General features: G+C 43.6%; 1 protein-coding gene across 1 annotated transcript in view; it reads right to left on the bottom strand.

Moving 5' to 3' along the window:
* Nucleotides 1-626: 626 nt before the first annotated feature.
* Polr3g (RNA polymerase III subunit G) overlaps nt 627-18,408 on the bottom strand; it is a 39,366-nt gene continuing 21,584 nt past the window's right edge. Inside the window, exons 5-8 of the mRNA XM_032899088.1 lie at nt 17,004-17,054; nt 12,486-12,568; nt 8,447-8,590; nt 627-2,894 (exon numbers count right to left, since the gene is read on the bottom strand). Coding sequence (XP_032754979.1) covers nt 2,808-2,894; nt 8,447-8,590; nt 12,486-12,568; nt 17,004-17,054 — 365 coding nt within the window. The 3' untranslated portion in view covers nt 627-2,807. The remainder of the gene's footprint in view (nt 2,895-8,446; nt 8,591-12,485; nt 12,569-17,003; nt 17,055-18,408) is intronic.

Genomic DNA, 18,408 nt, shown 5'->3' with positions numbered 1-18,408 from the left:
GTGTGTGTGTGTGTGTGTGTGTGTGTGTGTGTGTGTGTGTGTGTGTGTGTGTGTGTGTGTGTGTGTGTGTGTGTGTGTGTGTGTGTGTGTGTGTGTGTGTGTGTGTGTGTGTGTGTGTGTGTGTGTGTTTGTGGTGTGTGTTGTGGGGGGTGTGTGTTGGTTTGTGGTGGTTTTGTTGTGTGGGGTTTGTGTGTTTGGGTGGTGTGTGTGTGGTGTGTGTGTGTGTGTGTGTGGGGTGTGTGTGTGTGTGTGTGTGTGTGTGTGGTGTGTGTGTGTGTGTGTGTGTATATGTGTGTGTGTGTGTGTGTGTGTGTGTGTGTGTGTGTGTGTGGTGGTCAGCCATCCCCATTGAATGAATAGCTACTTTAGCAGAAAAAGAAAAGCAGAATTGGGGGCTGGAGAGATGGCTCAGCAGTTAAGAGCACTGACTGCTCTTCTAGAGGTCCTGAGTTCAAATCTCAGCACCCACATGACTCACAACCATCTGTAATGGGGTCCATTGCCCTCTTCTGGTGTGTCTGAAGAGAGTGACAGTGTACTCACATATATAAAAAAAAATAGTTTTTTTTACAAAAATCAGAATTAACTTGTTTTCTCTACCAAATAAATGTTCACTGTAAACCATCTTGGTATTCAAAGCCAAAATTTTATTTTTTTTCACTTCATATGTGTAAACAAATACAGAAATTCAGCACGTAGCAACTAGTTTTATTTGTGATAATGTTAAAGATACTTTATCACCAGTCCCAGTAAGTACTCTTATCTAACTATTAGGAAGCTATCTACAAAGTAATTTCATAGACTTACAGCTAAAGAGAACAAGACTTATGGTAATCAAGCAGCCTGGAATGTCTCATCTTTTCCCAAAATTAGTATGTTCAAAATTGTAAACTGATCTTTCAAATGAGGATGGTTACCCTTAAAAGAGATGCGAGGGGTTCCAGAGTCGATCCCGTGCAAAAGCTTCCCTCTGGGTGGCAGGAACACACCGGGAAGACACACTGGAAACTAGGGAAGACGTCGCCGCCAATGCAGCTCCCCGATTTGACGAGTTATGTGCGGGGTTTGTAATAATGGAAGGAAACAGAACCAGAGAGTGTCTATGAATGGGATCTTGTTTGGCCCTGGTACCAAATGTTAGAGAATAAAGTACTTTTTATTCCCAAATAACAGCATTTGCCGTAACTAAAAACTTTACATAAGTTTCCCAACACATTGAAGCTTTCAAGACTTGTTTTCTACTCAGAATCTTACCACATTTTTATAAGCTCCTGGGAACTGCGGTAAGTCACCTGCATTACACTGTCAAGATGGGCCTCACACCCATCAGGAAGTACTGAGGAGGCATTGCCATTCAAAGTAGTCCTTTACCTGAGAGAGCAATTTTGGAATTTCTCCAGCTCACACAAATAAACTACGGTTTCTAACACAGATTCAAGATTAGAAAATTATAACTCAACAGGAAACTGTTCTCATAACTATTTCACTTTCTACAGTACAATTTCTTACAGAGCAAAAGTAAAACTTAAGACATGATTGTTTCTGTAACATAAAAGACAGCATATTTGGTCAATTCTGGTTAGTGTCTAAACACTACAAATTTTCCTATAAATTTTTATAGGAAATTGTTTACAAGTGGATAAACTAAGGCACACAAACTTAAGTTAATATCACTTGATCCTGAGAGAAAAAGCAGGGCTCCAGTTTCCAGGTCAGAGGTTAATGAGTAACAAGTCTCCCCAATGGGAAAAAATGATTTTTGTCCTGTAGGCAAGTACTTTTAATATTTTAAGTTTTGAGATGTACACTATGTAAATCTTTGGCATGTTAAAAAGCCCTCGAGGTGAAAGGTTCTGGAAATTTTCTCCTGCAAAATATGAAACTGCAGGGGAGTCACCCTGTAAGTTAAAATAAGAAGAATCAATCATAATTTCAAAATGACCTGAGTTCATTTTACATGATTACATATAATTTACTTGAAGTTTATGAATCTTGTGAAAGACAAGGGAGGGCATAGCCCTTTACCATATTCAAACACACACACACACACACACACACACACACACCATTATAGGACTTATTTCCAATTAAGTCCAGAATTAAGCAGTATGTCTCAGGGTTTTTCCCCCCATAGGCCCACCAAGTTGAAAATGTCAGACTTATTACAGTAGAATTATTAATTCACACACTGAATACTATATGGCTTGGAGTTATCCCCAAGGCCAAGCCCTGATAACCTTCCACCCATGTGACAGGCTTTGCTGTGGTTGAGATGTAAGTGAAATGGACTTCATCCAGGTCACTGGTGTTTGCCGAGAGCCTGTTTTCTATCAGTAAAACTCTCATCTCCTAAGTTTGTATTGTTAAAAACTCAGGTACGTTTACAAGGTCACAGCATGATGAAACAGAATGTCTCGGGTAAGAAACACCATTGTCAGTCTGTTTTTAAAGTGCCCCATGTGCAGTATTAATAGAAATACACGATTACCACCGGTCAGCAGGTGAGCCAGAATGACCTTTTTCAACCGAACACGCAGACCGAATAATGCTAAATCTCTGTAGAAACACTCAAATCCAGAGCAAACAAAAGCCAAAGAACCCCACGACTGCATCGCATAATCAGAGATGTGGCACAGGTAATGGAGTAAGGTCACACGGTGTAAACACAAAGTCATTCTGAAGAGTTGGATATGAATTTGTTAGACAGAACACTGAACAACAGAAAATACGGACTTAATCCTTATCCAAAATCAAGTCCATCCAAATGCTCAAAGCTGTATGTGCAAAATATCTGGAGACTTTCGTGGCTAGTAGGTGGCTTCGTCCATGTTGTCATCGCTGTCTACCACAAAATCATCCCCGTTGTCGAAGTAGGAATTAATGTAGTCATTCTCCTAAGTGAAGGAATGGATGTCTCAGTCAGTAAAGTGATTAGAATGCACCACTTAAGAATACAACACAATACAACACACACAAAAAAGAATATCCCTGTAGTTTACAAGTACCAAGTTGAGGTTAAAAGAAAACCCAGAAGACTTGTATAGAAAGTTTCTTGCTTGTGAGTGCTCTCCTTTTTCAAAAGCAGTTTTCACACATTTTGACCAGTCTTGCTTTCTTTTAAGGACCATTTTCTACTGTGCTCAGGTGCTGACCAGCTGAGAAAAGGCTGTGATTCCACCTCAGCAGCACTCCTTGGTGGAGCGATTCAGGGTTTAAGGAGCTCAAACACTAAGCATTCGTTGAGCCCATGCATTGACTACTAAGAAAGAAGTGTTTTCATCAATAGTTTTACCCTGCACTAGAACCCAGGCATGAAGTCACAAAGCTTAATGGCCCCAGCAGAGGGACTTTCCTTTCCTATCAAGAAACAGTCTCCTTCCAGCCCAAGCCTACGGGAAACCACATTCCATTCTTCTATGACTTCTTGGCTTCTGGCTGAGTCCTTAAGGCTACAAAAGTATGTACGCCTTCTATCCAAAAATCAAAAATCCATTTGAATATAAACAGATCAAGATTTCTCGGACAGTTAGTTGCAGTGCATGGGTTTGTAACAGAGATTTTTGAATCAATCAAAGTTTAACAGTGGTTATATATTTGCTCATACTGAGGGTAACGACCCTGTGGTGTCAAAGAGCCCTCACGTTTGTGTCCACACTGGGATAGAATAATGCTGAGGACTTTCTTGACTACGATCCAGGGTAGATTGAGGGATGGGAGGTCAAGGACCGACAGGCAGGGATCTGACGTATATATGAAAACCATGAGTGGAAAATTAGCTATGCAGGAGAAGCACAGTGGCCCACCTGTAATCCCAGCACTAAAAAGACAGAGCAGAGAGAATGGCAGAGGTCAAAGCCATCCTGGACTACAGAGATAGCAAGACCCTGTTGTACTCCCCAGACCCTCTCCCCCTAAATTTCCACATTTCTACAATTTACAGTGGAAACAGATGACCTTCTCAAAAGACAGCCTTTGAAAAACCAGCTTTATCTTAGAGTTTTTCTTTATAAACATCTAAGTATATATGCACATTTGTGTATTTTATATTACTCTCTCTTTCCAAAATCCTGCAAGTTTATGCATCCAACACAAACCCTTTGCAGTTCCATAAAATTGGTCTAGCTTCTCTGGCGCCAAGAAATCCATAAATGCCTGGACACCAAGTTGGAGCCTGGGGTCTTTGTTGCAGGGCGGGAGTGGCTGGCAGAGCGTTTGAAGGGAGCCACCTAGAAAATGGGGCCTTCACCCTGAGTGAAGAAAAACACGAGCAAATGCATTCCCGCCCAGAAGCAAGGAAGAGAAACCCTGGCACTCACAGCCAAGCAAGTGGCACTGTACGGTAGCCAGGGTACTTATCCCGAAGGCTTGGTGACTCAGGTGCTAACGGAGATACTAGCAATGCTGTTCAGGAATAACATTTCACAGCCTGCTGAGCCTGGTGGCCGGGGTGCCTCTTGTCTCTCCACTGAGTTCCAGAGTCATTCTTAAGCTGAATCCTCAAACCATTACCAGCAAAAGAAGTGTTGTCGTCATCTAACACAGATGTGTTAGCAGATGAAATACTCCACCGCCCTTGTTAAAATGAAGTATTTATCAACTCAGCTCAATAAGTAAGGTAATTACCATGAGATTTCAATGAATAAGACCAAAGAGTAGAACTCTCAAGTTACGAGGCCTCTAAGGGAGCCCCCTTCCTATTCCCAGCCACATTCTCTCCCACTTTGCTTTGTAATGAACTACAGATATATAAACGAATGGATTTAAACCTACTCTCTGGAGCGCTGCTTCACTGAGGCCTACTTGACAGTTCTTAAACTACCAAAGTCTGCTTGTTTGCTCCATTACAGTATGGCCACGTCACCCCAGCTGCCCGGAATCTTTCTGTAGATCAAGTGAGCTTTGCGTTCAGAGTGCTGGGATTAAAGGTGTGTCTGCCACCCTAGTCCATGAGCTTGTAGTTGTTATGAGTAAATCTTAACACACATGATCCAGACTCAAAGAAAGTGGGTGTCATCAAAACATAGTGGCTCAAACAACACACAGGAGTCCGACATGCAGAGAAGAGCTGCTGCAAATTTGAAGCCACTGTGCTCTGCTGTGCATTCCAAACAACCGCCTACAGTGAGGTCTTTACACACACACACACACACACACACGCACACACGCGACACACACACGCACACACGACACACGCACACATGCACACACACACGAACACACACACACACACACGCACCCTCACCCACACAACACGCACGCACGCACACACGCACACACGCGCACACACACACACACACACACACACACACACACACACACGCACACACACTCACACACACACTCACACACACACACACACACACACACACACACACGCGCGCGTGTACAAAGCGGAGAGCAGAAAAAGAGGAAACGCCAAGATAGAGAGCACTGCGTGCGACACAATCTCCTGTAACTTCAACTCCAAGACATATCGCTGTGCATTTTGTCGCCCACACACACCCACACACACACACACACACACACACACACACACTCACACACACACACACACCTCCCTACACACACGACACTGACGCACACACACGCATACGACCTGCATGCCTACCTGCATATACATGCCACGCTGCCGCTACACGCATCGCATAGCATGCTACACTTTTACACACACACACACATACACACACACTTACACTCATACACACACACTCACACACACACACACTACTGCACACACGCTACACACACACGCGCACGCACACACACACACACACACACACACGCACACACACACACTATACTGCACACACACGTACACACACACACACTGCACACACACACACACACACACACACACACACACACACACACACACACACACATGCATGCACATGCACACACACATGCCTACACACACCTGCGCACACACACACACACACACACACACACACACGCACACACACACACACACACACACACACACACACACACACACACACACTGCTTCCTCGCCTTGACCTCACTGACTCTCTAGATCTTACAAGTTATCTTTTTTTATTTTTGACTGACTCAGACTTTGTGGTTGGTCTGAAATTTGTTACGTAGCTGAAGATAACCTTGAACTTCTGATGATCCTGACTCCACCTCCCAAGTACTGAAATTAGGTGTGGGTGCCTGGTTTGTGTCCTCATAGCACCCTGCTCCACAGAATAGAATTATCCACTGTACTGTTGCCTTTCTTGTTTATCTCCATGAGGGGAGAGTGACTTCTTCTCTCTTGGCCAAGCATAAGTCAAGCACATACTTCAACGTGACACTCGACGTGAAGGGACTGTGGTAAGGACACCACAGCCAGAGTGACCGAATACAGAAAACACAGGTTCGATACAGAGCCGTGAAGAATGCCGAGACTCAAAAGAACAGAGAGAAGAGAACGACAGATGCCACAAAAAGGTGCTAGAAACAGATGCAAAACGAGAAGCATTCCATCTAAAAATGAAGGGCGGCAACCTGGGCAGCTGTGGTACGGCCTGTCACGCAATATGTGCTTGCGTTACATGAGGCAAGCCGTTTACGTAGGGGAAATAATACTTTAACAACAGAATTATCTTACGTTTTGCAGAAGCGTTAAATGCTACAGAAAAGCCAAGAGAGGTGGGAGCTGAAACGCGTCAGTGGTGACTTAGTAACGAGGTGCACGGCATGGAATTGGGAGCCAGCTTCTGAAGAGCAACATGAGCCAACGTCAGCTTCTGAGCTTTGCCACAGGCGGGTCGGGAGGGCACAAGACGGAGGCGAGAGCGTGCTCACAATCACGAACAGAGCAAACACACACAGGAACATGCTGAAACTGTGCAAAGGAAATAACTCGAGTACTGTTTCAAAAGGGTGGGGCAGCTCATCATATAGGATAAGGTAACCCTCTTCCACTGATTGTGTGTGTGTGTGTGTGTGTGTGTGTGTGTGTGTGCGTGCGCTCACGCACGTGAGTGGGCATCACTGAACCTGAAGGTAGAGGAGTATGTCCTACAAAGGTTTTATTTTCTTTGTGAAGCTGCCAGCACTGGCTACGAGTGAAGGACACGGAAGATTCAAGGATCCTGTAGAAAGGCAACGTTAAGTTAAAGGTGTTAAAGCTGTTAAAGGTGGCACGGGGAAGGTGTTAGCCTGCAAGACAGGGCCGGTGGCTTTAAGTGGGAGCCTAACCTGTGACCTCAGCAGGTCTGATGGGAAGAAGGGACACACATCAGAGAAGAGGAACGGTGTTTCAGTCCCCAGTCTATGCTGGAAAGACGGAGAGAGGGTGGAGGGTGTGGCAGGGCTAAGCAATGTAGAGAAAGAGATCAGGGAGAGAAGCAAGGAGGCAAAACCAAGCGTCAGAAGTATCATGGCAACAGTCACATCAGCACAGGAAATAAAAGAGGGACCAAAAACAAAGGTGGGGACAAAGGAGAGGTATTCAGGACCTGACCGGCAAGGTTGGAGAGAGAACTCGGTACCTCAAAGCATCTGCCGCTCCGACACAGGTCCCCGGTTCAGTTCCCAGCACCCACACTGCGGTAGCACACAACCTCCTCTAATCCAGTACCAGGGGCTCTAACACCCTCTGGACTCAGTGGGCACCAAGCACGCACATGGTACATATACATTCATGTAATCAAACCATCATACACATAAAATAAAAACGGTTCTTTAAAAAGCCCTCCACTGAAAATCATTTAACAGGTGGGTTTAGCAGTTGGCCAGCCATTTGTAAGCAGACAAGTATACATGCATACTAATTATATACATTGCAAAAGAACACAAAGCTACATATAACACGGTCAGAGAATATAACAAATACTCCACAGCTGGACGCTCCGGGTAGAGAGAGGAAAGTAAACGATCTTACGCTAGGTTTGCTTACCCTAGAAGTCTCTCCAGTCCTCAAGAGGTCAAGGTAACCATGTCGCCCTGCCCACACACCTTGACTGACTGCAGCTTTTCAAACATACCATGTTTCTAAAAACCAGGAACTCCAAGCCACGACGGCCCTGCAGGGATGTCCTGCTAGGTCTTTGTGCCTAAGCCCTTTGGTACCTCAATTTTATGTCGGTAAGTATGAATTGTACTACTCTCAGTGAGTTCCTGAAGTCCTTGCTTGCAGAAGATGTTGATCCGGTTACTTTGATCTCCTTGCTTTAATTTTGTGTTATTATCATTTTATACCAAGCAACTGATGCCAGTGATGGAAATATATTTCCTATTCTATAAATTTTTTTTTCTGTTTTGTTTTTAAGACAAAGTCTCACCATGTCATGGCCCCAGCTCGTCAAACTCCTCCCAGTCATCCTTGAGTGCTAGGACTGTGGCCGAGGTTTTATTTGCCGACCGACATCACATGCCCCATGCCACAGCTACTCTTTAAGGTTAGGTAACAGACTCTTATCCTCAGACAGACTTTTACCTCCTCTTGTTCCTCTTCATCATACTCCTCCTGTTCTGCATCTTCTTCGCCATCCTCCTCCTCATCTTTCTCTTTCTCTTTGCTCCCTTCTTTCTCGTCGTTTTCTTCATCCGACCTTTCACCCTCGCCTCTCCTTTCCAGTTCCTGATGAAATGAGATTCGTTAATCCACATCTTTGATTTATGCACCCAGCCTCCAAAGAAGAGCTAGATTAACATGCTGGCCCACTGGCTGACCTCCCACCTCTCAGGGAAGGGGCAGCCACCAGCCCTTAAAGCAACAGCCACTCTTCAGTTCTGTTTCTTTATCACTGGTCTCCCTCAGCTACACTGGGGTTAGAGTCCTAATCCACAGTGCCTTCTTTTCAAGGTTCCTATCCAACCTGCTCCTAAAATGCTTGACATAATTTAGAAGAACTGCCAAGAACTTCTGCTTCACGATACAAGGGGAAGGTTGTAAAAAGGAGATGAAGAGACATCACTGAACACGCTGGCAGGTATTAGCAACTCAAAAGGGGAAACAGAGTTGGAAAGGCTCTGGCCTCTGGGTGTCTCTCGCTGTCTACCTGGAAAACCACGTGCTGGACACCACACTACAGTTTCGATTTTACAAATGCCTCGTTACTACCAATCATTTTTTCAGTTGATAGAAATTACCTCATTTTATGACCGTCTCTGTTTGCTCAGTTTGGTGACCCTCACTTTGCACAAGGGACAGAATTTCACAGGTTTTCTGGGAGAGGGGCACAGCAATAATTTTGCATATTCATAATGAAAGCTTCCTATGAGCTAGTTTCTGATTATCACTAACGGTAATTAGAAGAGCAGTAAGCTAAGGTATAGGTAGGCTCTATTACTCCTTAAGGCTTTGCTGATTATTCACAAACATAAGTCATATTTTACATCCAACTTGGCTGTTCTCCCTAAATATTCACTTTAAAGATTATTTTAATTCTAATTTAAACTGAAGATCACATTAACCAAATCCAGTGTAAATGAATGAATTTAGAATGTTTATGTGTGTGTAGAATGCACGTGTGTATATTCATGTGTTCATGCATTTGAACACGCGTGTGGAGGCTGGAAAGTGGCACTGGATGCCTTCCTCAACCACGCTCCATTTCATTTATTGAGGCAGGTTCTGGCTAGTTTTGCCAGCCCATTGCTTGCCTTAGGGACCCCTCCTTCTCTCTGTCTCCCAAGTGCTGGGATTACAGGCTGCTGCCGTGTCCTTCTGGCTTCTGTGTGCATGCTGGGGCCTGGAACATCAGACACTATGCTAACCCAGTCAACGTCTTATCTACAGAGCCAGCTCTCAAGCTCGTAAGACTCAATTTTAAATTAAATTCAAGCAATATTGCTTGCCATTGACCTCACTCAGACAGAACAAATTAGAACCAAGAAGAGTACACACGCAGGCTATCTCACTCTAATAGCAACTGTTGCGCTTCCTTGGTGGTTACTCTGATAATACCATGCGTACATTTCCCAGCTGGCCATCTTCTTAGAAAATCCTAAGTAACCCAAATTTTCATAAACCTTTTGAAACATCTAAGACAGACAGACAGACACACACATACATACACACATACAAAATATGCTACATTAATATTAAGATATGTCTTTTCTGTTTTAACTTGATCATAGGTAAAAATGGCTACAATTAAATACGATTACAATGGAACTGAAATATTTATTTTCTGTTGTGAAAGTAGGCTCTATTATCTTTTTAAAAAGTCACTGATTATCTCAAAATTACAAACAATTGTTTTATTTAAAAAAAAAAAAGCCACAACTGTATTATTCAAAGTACAGCATTTGTTCACTGTGCTGTAAGGACCAAAGACTGTATTTCTACTGTTGCCGTATCACACGGCCGAAGCAAATAGCCTCATCTTTACCACAATGGCCAACCATGCACGTCAGTAGCGTGAGACAGAAGCTGTCCAAGACTTTTCTTATCCCAGGGACACACGCTGTGTAGTTACTTTGTTGCTTCCACAAGCTAACGATTCTGTCTTTCATATTTAGCAGTCTCCATTTCCTCTTCCATGGACTCTAACTACTCAGGCTGACTGTGCAGGTGTAAGGAGAGGAGAGGAGATAAAATGCAGACCGAGAGCAGTTCTAGCTTAGACACTGGACACGCGAGGAGCCCCCTCCCTCAGGTAACACGGAAGGAAGGTGCATCTTCACTGCTCTGAGACCTGACCTAATGCTGCTACCTCTACCCAGAGAAGCAGCCATGATGATACACGAAGCTGCTTTAGTTGGAGACAACCAGAAACAACCACTGCTATACAACTATAAACACATTAAGATTTCTGTGTTTGGAATGTTCTGGAAAAGGCGGCAAAGGTAAGCACCAAGGAGGCGCAGTTTGTCCCAAGGAAAACCACACCCAAGTGAAGGCCATTCCACAGGGTACTGTATGTGCCCCCGAGAGCTTGTCCCACCTTTCTGAGCAGGCACGACCAGACACATTCCATCTGTCGCTCTACCTACTTACTACTTACTATCCTTCACTGACTTCCAAACTTTAGATTTTGGCCACGCTATCATCCGGCTCAAGCACGGTCCAGAAAGGAAATCAGTAAAATTCGGAGCTTCCCGTCAAGCAGCTGTGTCAAAGATGCCAGTGAGCACGTGTGTTTTTTATTGGATAGTTTATGTATTTATATTTCGAATGTTATCCCCTTCCCCAGTTTCCCCTCCCCCACTTCCCCTCCCTTTCGTCTATGAGGATGCTTCCCCCTCCCACCCACGCCCTCCTGCCTCCCTCCCTGACATTCCCCTAACTGGAGTATCGAGGCTTCACAGGACCAAGGGCCTCTCCTCCCATTGATGCCCAACAAGGCCATCCTCTGCTACATACGTGGCTGGACCATGGGTCGCTCTATGTGCACTCTTTGGTTGGTGGTTTACTCCCTGGGACTCTGGGGGTGTCTGGTTGGTTGATATTGTAAGCACATATTTTAAACCTAAAAACTACTCTACTCATACTTATTGACATATTTATTATAAATCCTCAGCTTATTCGTAACAGCAAAACAGCAGAAGGAACAATGTTCTTCAGTAGCATATCAATGGCGTTCTTAAGTAACTACAGTTCATCCTCACAGTGCTGATGGCCGAGTGAGGGAGCTCTGGACAGTATGTGGAGCTATGCCTATGACATTCTGTTGAGCAATAAAATGAAAACGCAAAAGTGTGGCATTAGCATCTTCCTCACTGACTCAGGCTGGCTCAGCAGCTAAGAGCCCTCTTCTGGTCTCCATGGACACCAGGTACACATGTGATACCCATCCATCCATCCATCCATCCATCCATCCATCCATCCATCCATCCATACATACATACATACATACAGCAAACACTCATCCATATAAAACAAGAAAATAATGCTTAAAGATTTAAAAACACGACCGAAGGAAGTTCCTTACTTTTTGTGAATAAAGTATTTCTGAAAGAATATATGAAATAGGAAGTTGTGGAGTCTACAACAAGAAAATACATGCTACAGGCAGGGAAGAGTCTCAAGCTACTAACCAAAACTGTTCGTATTGATTAATGATAGACAAATTCCAGAGAATGTCAACATTGCCTCAATAAAGCCTTCTATTTATATTCCAAAATACTGGGTTGGGGGAGAGGTAAAAGAGCCATGCACCAACAAAGGGAAAGCCGGACTTTCCCTAAAATCACAGTAACTATGCTCACGTGTCTCCCCTCCCCCTTGCCACAATCCAACACCATGGGGAGGTAAGGGTACACGGAAAAGAAGGCCTGGGGCTGTGGGCGGAGCTTACAAGAGTGTGGGCGGAGCTTACCAGAGGGCAGGAGACCAGAGGGCAGGAGCCCTGGCTCAGATGGGGAGTTCTTTCTCTACACCTCCCTCACAGCAAAGCGCAAGCCTAACTTAAGCACTGGCCTCTCTTCTGCCAAACCCACATTATTAAAAGGAGACGGCAGAAAGGTGGGGGAAGAGGCAGTACAGCCTTTTCTATTTTTCCAGTTCACATTTATAACTATAAACTTACCTCGATCTTCTTCAACACATCTGCGGAGTTCATGAGGGAAGCAGCCTTGTTTGTGGCTTTGACTGGTTTGGATTTTGGATCCGCTATAAGGAAAGCACAATCTGTTAACAGATTTTCTTCTGGGGAAAGAGAGCAGGGGTGGTGGCTCCTAAGTTCTGCGGTGCAGTTCTATGGCATACCAGACAGCAACGTCACTTGCTCTGAGCCAATGATAGTGACTTCGTCACTGTGCGTGACGTTATTAAGACTATGACCAGGTATGTTTTAACTAAGCACCGAAACTTTAGTCTCACCATTGATATCATTAGAGGAAAAAATCTGCTATCATATCACTTGAGACAGAAACACTAGAATAACAAGAAAAGCCCTGCAAAGATTTCTTGGCCACTCGTCCATCACTGAAGTCCATTTTAACACAAGCAGTGTGACGGAAGGGCAGGGCAAACCTGCCCCGGCTAAGGACAAAGGGTTAGGAACGAGATTGCACCTGATGTTCACAAGAACTGTCTTCGGTGAAGACTGAAATGCTTAGCTGGTCACTTCACAGCAGTGTCAGGAAATGTTCCAACAAGCTTTAAGACCCACAATCTGTCTTACTCTAAGCAAAATATTTCATTTCCAGATTATTCTAAAACAGCAGGTAACGAAGAATCACTTCCCAGGAAGACTCTGCACTTACCAAGGAACTCTTATTGGCCATAAACGACTCTAATGACATGAAATGATTGTGTTAAAGATGAACACTCAACACACAAAGGATGTTCAGGCCATAGATGACCCATAACTGGTGGACCTAAATCCTTAAAACGAAGAGTCACTGACTGTGGTGGTTTGAATGGGTATGGCTCCCATAGACTCAAGTGTTTAAATGCTTGAGCCATAGGGAGTGGCGCTACTAGGAGGTGTGGCTTGTTGGAGTGGGCGTGGCTTGTTGGAGGAAGTGCGTCACTTGGAGGTGGGCTTTAAGTTTACACATATATGTATATATATGTATATATGACCTTAAAGTGTGTGTGTGTGTGTGTGTGTGTGTGTGAGAGAGAGAGAGAGAGAGAGAGAGAGAGAGAGAGGTGGGGGGGGGGGGGGGATGCTGTAAGTTCTGCCCAGTGTAGAATCCAGCCTCCTGGCTGCCTTCAGATTAAGATGTGGAACTCGCAGCTCCATCGGCACCATGTCTGCCTGCCAGCTGCCGTGCTTCCTGCCATGAAGATAAATGACCAAACCTCTGAAACTGTAAAGCAGCCCCAATTAAATGTTAGTCTTTATAAGAGTTGCCTTGGTCATGGTGTCCTCACAGCAATAGGAACCCTAACTAAGATAACGGTTGCCACCAGGGTAATGGGGTACCCTGACAGACCTGACCATGTGTTTTGGGGAGGATTATGAAATGACTCTGGAACTTGGGGCTTGAAAAGCCATTGAGTATTAAGAGCTCTGTCGGACATTCTGTGTTGAGAGCACTTTAGAAGAGGAAGAGGGAGACTGAAGGCTCTGTCAGGGCCATTCGCTATTTTGATTTAGAAACCTTAGCATTACTGGCACTAAGAAATCAGCAGTGATCATAACCAGCTATACTGAGAGTAGAGTCTCGCCGCAGCAAGAAACCCCAGCAGTTTCAGAGGCCAGCACCACGGGACAACCACTAGGAACAGCAGCAAGCAGTGGGGGAGCCAGCCGGAGCCCAGGAATGAGTTCTGTGTGCTACAGGGGACAGAGCTGGAGCAAGCCATGGCCTCTGTATCAGCTCCAGGTTCCAGCCCTGCTTGGGTTTCTGTCCTGGCTTCCCCCAGTGATGGACTGTAATCTGGAACTGTCAGCCAAATAAATCCTTTCCTTCCTAAGTTGCTTTTTAGTTATGGTGTTTTGTTGCAGCAATAGGAACCCTGACACGAAAGATGGTGACTTCAGAGCTGTTGAATGAGTGAAGTCTGGGGGAAAATTAAATGGTGGATAACTTAGAACTTCTGTTGTCTTCCTGGAAGGTAAGGGCTGTTATAGTTAAGTCCTCAAAGCATAGGATCATATATGACCAAGAGCTCAGTAACACTGCTAACAACTGTTAGCTAAGAATGTGATCTACTCACACTATAAAGTCTTTTTCTCTAAGCACGTTTTAGGAAGTTATTTAATTTCATAATATATACAACAACGAGGTGAATCCCACTGAAGTTGATCACATAGAAATATATACAAAAATTATTTCATTAAAAATATTTTACTTTTTATTTGGGTGTGTATGGATGTGGTGTGGGGGCCAGAAGGGGGTATTGGATCCTTGGGAGTTGGAGTTACAGACACAGTGCATCCCCTGAGTCCTCTGGGCTCTGAACTCTGGTCCTCTCATGAATCAGGATCACTCTTAACCTCGGACTTCCTTTCAGGCCCAGTTACTATTTTTTACTAAAAAGGTGAGTCCCAGATTCAGTACCACTCATCTTGCCTTCTTGGGTTTTAATACTGATTTTCTGTGCACACGCTCACATTCAGAGGCATCGAATCACCAATAAATCAGAAAGACTGTTTTTTATCCTAAAAGGTCGACATGAAAAATTTCCATAGTCAACTTTTTTTTTAAAGATTTGTTTGTTTAATGTATGTACTCACATACATCTATCATCAGACACACCAGAAGAGGGCATCGGACCCATAACAGATGGTTGTGAGCCACCATGGGGTTGCTGGGAATTGAACTCAGGACCTCTGGAAGAGCAGCCAGTGCTCTTGACTGATGAGCCAACTTTCCAGCCGGGTTAACATATCTGTTTTTCATGTGTGCACATACTTGAACTTGTTTCTTTCAGTATCTATCAGAAGCTGGTTCTTCCACAAACCTCTGCCCTGCTCGAGCCCTCTGTGACTTATCTACCTTCACGCAGATCTACAGAGGCCTTCACAACTGCGAGGAACAGACAAGGAACTAAGACGTGCACAATTGGACTGGAGAGATGGCTCTGTGGTTAAGAGCACTGACTGTTCTTCCAGAGGTCCTGAGTTCAAATCCCAGCAACCACATGGTGGCTCACAACCATCTGCAATAAAGTCTAAAAGAAAAAAAAAAGACGTGCACAATTAAAACTCCTAGCACACACGGGGAAAGAGAATGTCATCGTTGATTCGTCTTACAATAAATGGAAATCCTTGTCACCAGAGGCTGTGCTAAGAGTAATGTACGAAGCTCCAATGATAACGGAGATGTACGTTCTTAGACTTCCAGTCTGCTACAGAAGGTGGCCCACTAGCGCAGGCCCAGTAACATCTCTGCACTTACATGTTTTAATGTGTAATGGATGTGTACATGACAGTAATGGACTCATCCATTGTGCTTCCTTAGAACTGTTCCCAGACCTCCCAAAAGCACCTATGTTTTTGTTTCATATTGTGTGTGTACGCGTGCATGCTGACTGGCTGGCCAGTAAGCCCCAGGCTTTTAGAGACGGATTTAGCAGTGCCAAACTCTTTACATGGGCAACGGAGATCGGAACTAAGGTAACCCTTTACTGACCCTTCAGTGACCAAGCCGTCCCCCAGCCCCTCTTATGTCATTCCTCCTCCTAACTGTAAGCTCTAAGAAGCAAGAATAGTCCCAACTACATGGGCTCCCTGTGCTCCTTGTGGCAGTGTCTGGCAATAACATACGCTTATTTATCAAATGGAATCATTAAAGAACAAACAAAAATATATACTTTGTATCTTTTTCTCTAACATAAAACTCTTTTACCAACTCTTCAATTTTTCCTAGTACACGTCTTTTTTTATTATTATGGTGAGCTTTGGTCTGTTGCTAGAAGCCACCTAGGAGAAACAGCAGGTATCTGGGGACCACCACTGGGTAAGTAGCCAGGCCAACAGTTACAAAAGCAAATCAGGGGTTACCCTCCTGCCCCCCCCCAAGTAACTGTCAAAGACAAATAAAATAGCCATAGTCTAAGTCTCATTTACTTGTAAGTTGGATGGGGATACGTTGATGCTAGTTCAACTACAATATTAAATAGTTTACTAATTCTTTGTGAATTTCATAAATATATACAATGTATTTTGTTCTACCCATCCTCCCCCATCCCATTTGCTCCTCCTAAATCTCACATTCTCCTTCCCAACTTTATGTCCTCCTTTTAATAATCTACTGAGTCAAATTTGTCAACCCAACCAACGGTGGCCACATCCTTAAAGGCTGACTCTCCTTCCCCAACAGCCAACAACTGTCAGCAGTGCCCCTGATCTTAAAATGTGTCATGGAATAATGTAGAACAGAGCCAGTAAGATCATAAAAATCTTCATCTCTACAACTAAGACAGAGAATTTGCTAGCACAGCAAAACTTCACAATGAAAGAATGAGATTCATTCAAGAAAATAGAAGGTCTAAAAGTCAGCAGCCACTAAGGGCCAGCAAAATAATCAAAATGCCAGACACACTTAGAGCATTTGCAATACTGAGCACAACCTGAGCTTGGCTTGTGCATTCCCAGCCTCAGCAACACTTTTGTCAAGCTGGACTCCGGTCACATTAGTCAGCGTACCTTTTTTGCACTTTTTCCTTGGCATCATCTCTCTTGGAAGTCTTCTCCAATCTATGTGCACAAAAGAAAGAATAGAAAAGTCTCAGTGACCCTGGTGGCTGTGGACTTAGCGACTTACCACAGTGACAGCTGCTCATGCAAAGACAGCAACATTTGCTAACCAACCCAAACCAACAGACACAGAATGCACCACAAGACAGTTTCTCCTGTACAGAAGACCTCATTAAACAGCTTTGAAATGGTATAATAAAGTATCTTGGAAAAAAAAATCTTACAAGAATTCTTTGTGGCTGTTACTATCAAGATCATAACAATTTTTTTTAAATATTATAATTTGCATCTTGTAAGTTGTTTGTTGATATTTACATATTATGTAACTATTTTTTTGCAAAAGTTTAGGCAAGTAAACCCAATGTAGAAGACATAAAATAATTTTAATAATTATTTGAAAATTTCAAGTAAAATACTAGTAGTGTGAACATGTAAATTCTCCCCAAAGCATGGTTTTCAGTTGCATTAACTAAACAATTTATTTATTTACTTTTAATTTTCTGGAGGGTGTTAGGAATTTAACTCAGGGCCTCATATATGCTAGCCCAGTATTCTACAATCCTTATCCTCCTTTTTTAACACAGATTCAAATGGTCTGGACGGATGGCTCAGTAGTGAGAGCACTTCCTGGTCTTCAAGAGGACCCAAGTCCAGTTTTTGGCACCCATGCTGTGTGGCTTACGGCCATGTGTAACTCCAGCTCCAGGAAATCTGATGCTCTTCTTTGGCCCATCAGGCATCTACACACATCTGATGTATACATACACACATGCACATGCATATATGTGCACACAACACAAAGATATAAATTAAAATATTTGACATATTCAAAAAATGTTTAGAGATAGTGGCTACTGATAAAGCAATGTCAGTGTATTTTTACAAAATAGTTAACTATTATCATTTTACCTACAGTGATAAACCTTGATTTGAATGTATTTCAGTTTTAAACTTCTTAGATTATGAAAAAGAATGGTTTGGAATGGGGGTTCCCATCCTCGTCCCACACCTTAAGATCACCAAGGCAGAGAGAACACTCTACCCTGGGAAAATGACAAAGCTTGTCAGAGATATTCACACATTCACCTAAGGGCAGTTTATCAGAAGTATGAAAGGATGAATGTCTGAGGGACGGCAGTTTGGTAAGAGACCCTGACGGCTTGGTTACTTCATTTCCATGGAGACTGTTTTGTGTTTATAACATAAATTGGTTAAATGATGTTGCCTTCAAGGACCCCTCCAACCTGTTGCTATGCAGTGTAATACTTCTGAATGCTAGCAAGTCACTCAGGCACGTTTCTATCGAAACGGTATGCTACTAGTGAAAACTTGTTTATGTCTCATAGAATACGAG

The sequence above is a fragment of the Rattus rattus genome, chromosome 3, assembly GCF_011064425.1.
Source record: "Rattus rattus isolate New Zealand chromosome 3, Rrattus_CSIRO_v1, whole genome shotgun sequence".
Taxonomy (NCBI): domain Eukaryota; kingdom Metazoa; phylum Chordata; class Mammalia; order Rodentia; family Muridae; genus Rattus; species Rattus rattus.
The sequence above is the reverse complement of the archived record's forward strand: the minus strand, read 5'-3'. Positions and strand labels throughout refer to the sequence as shown.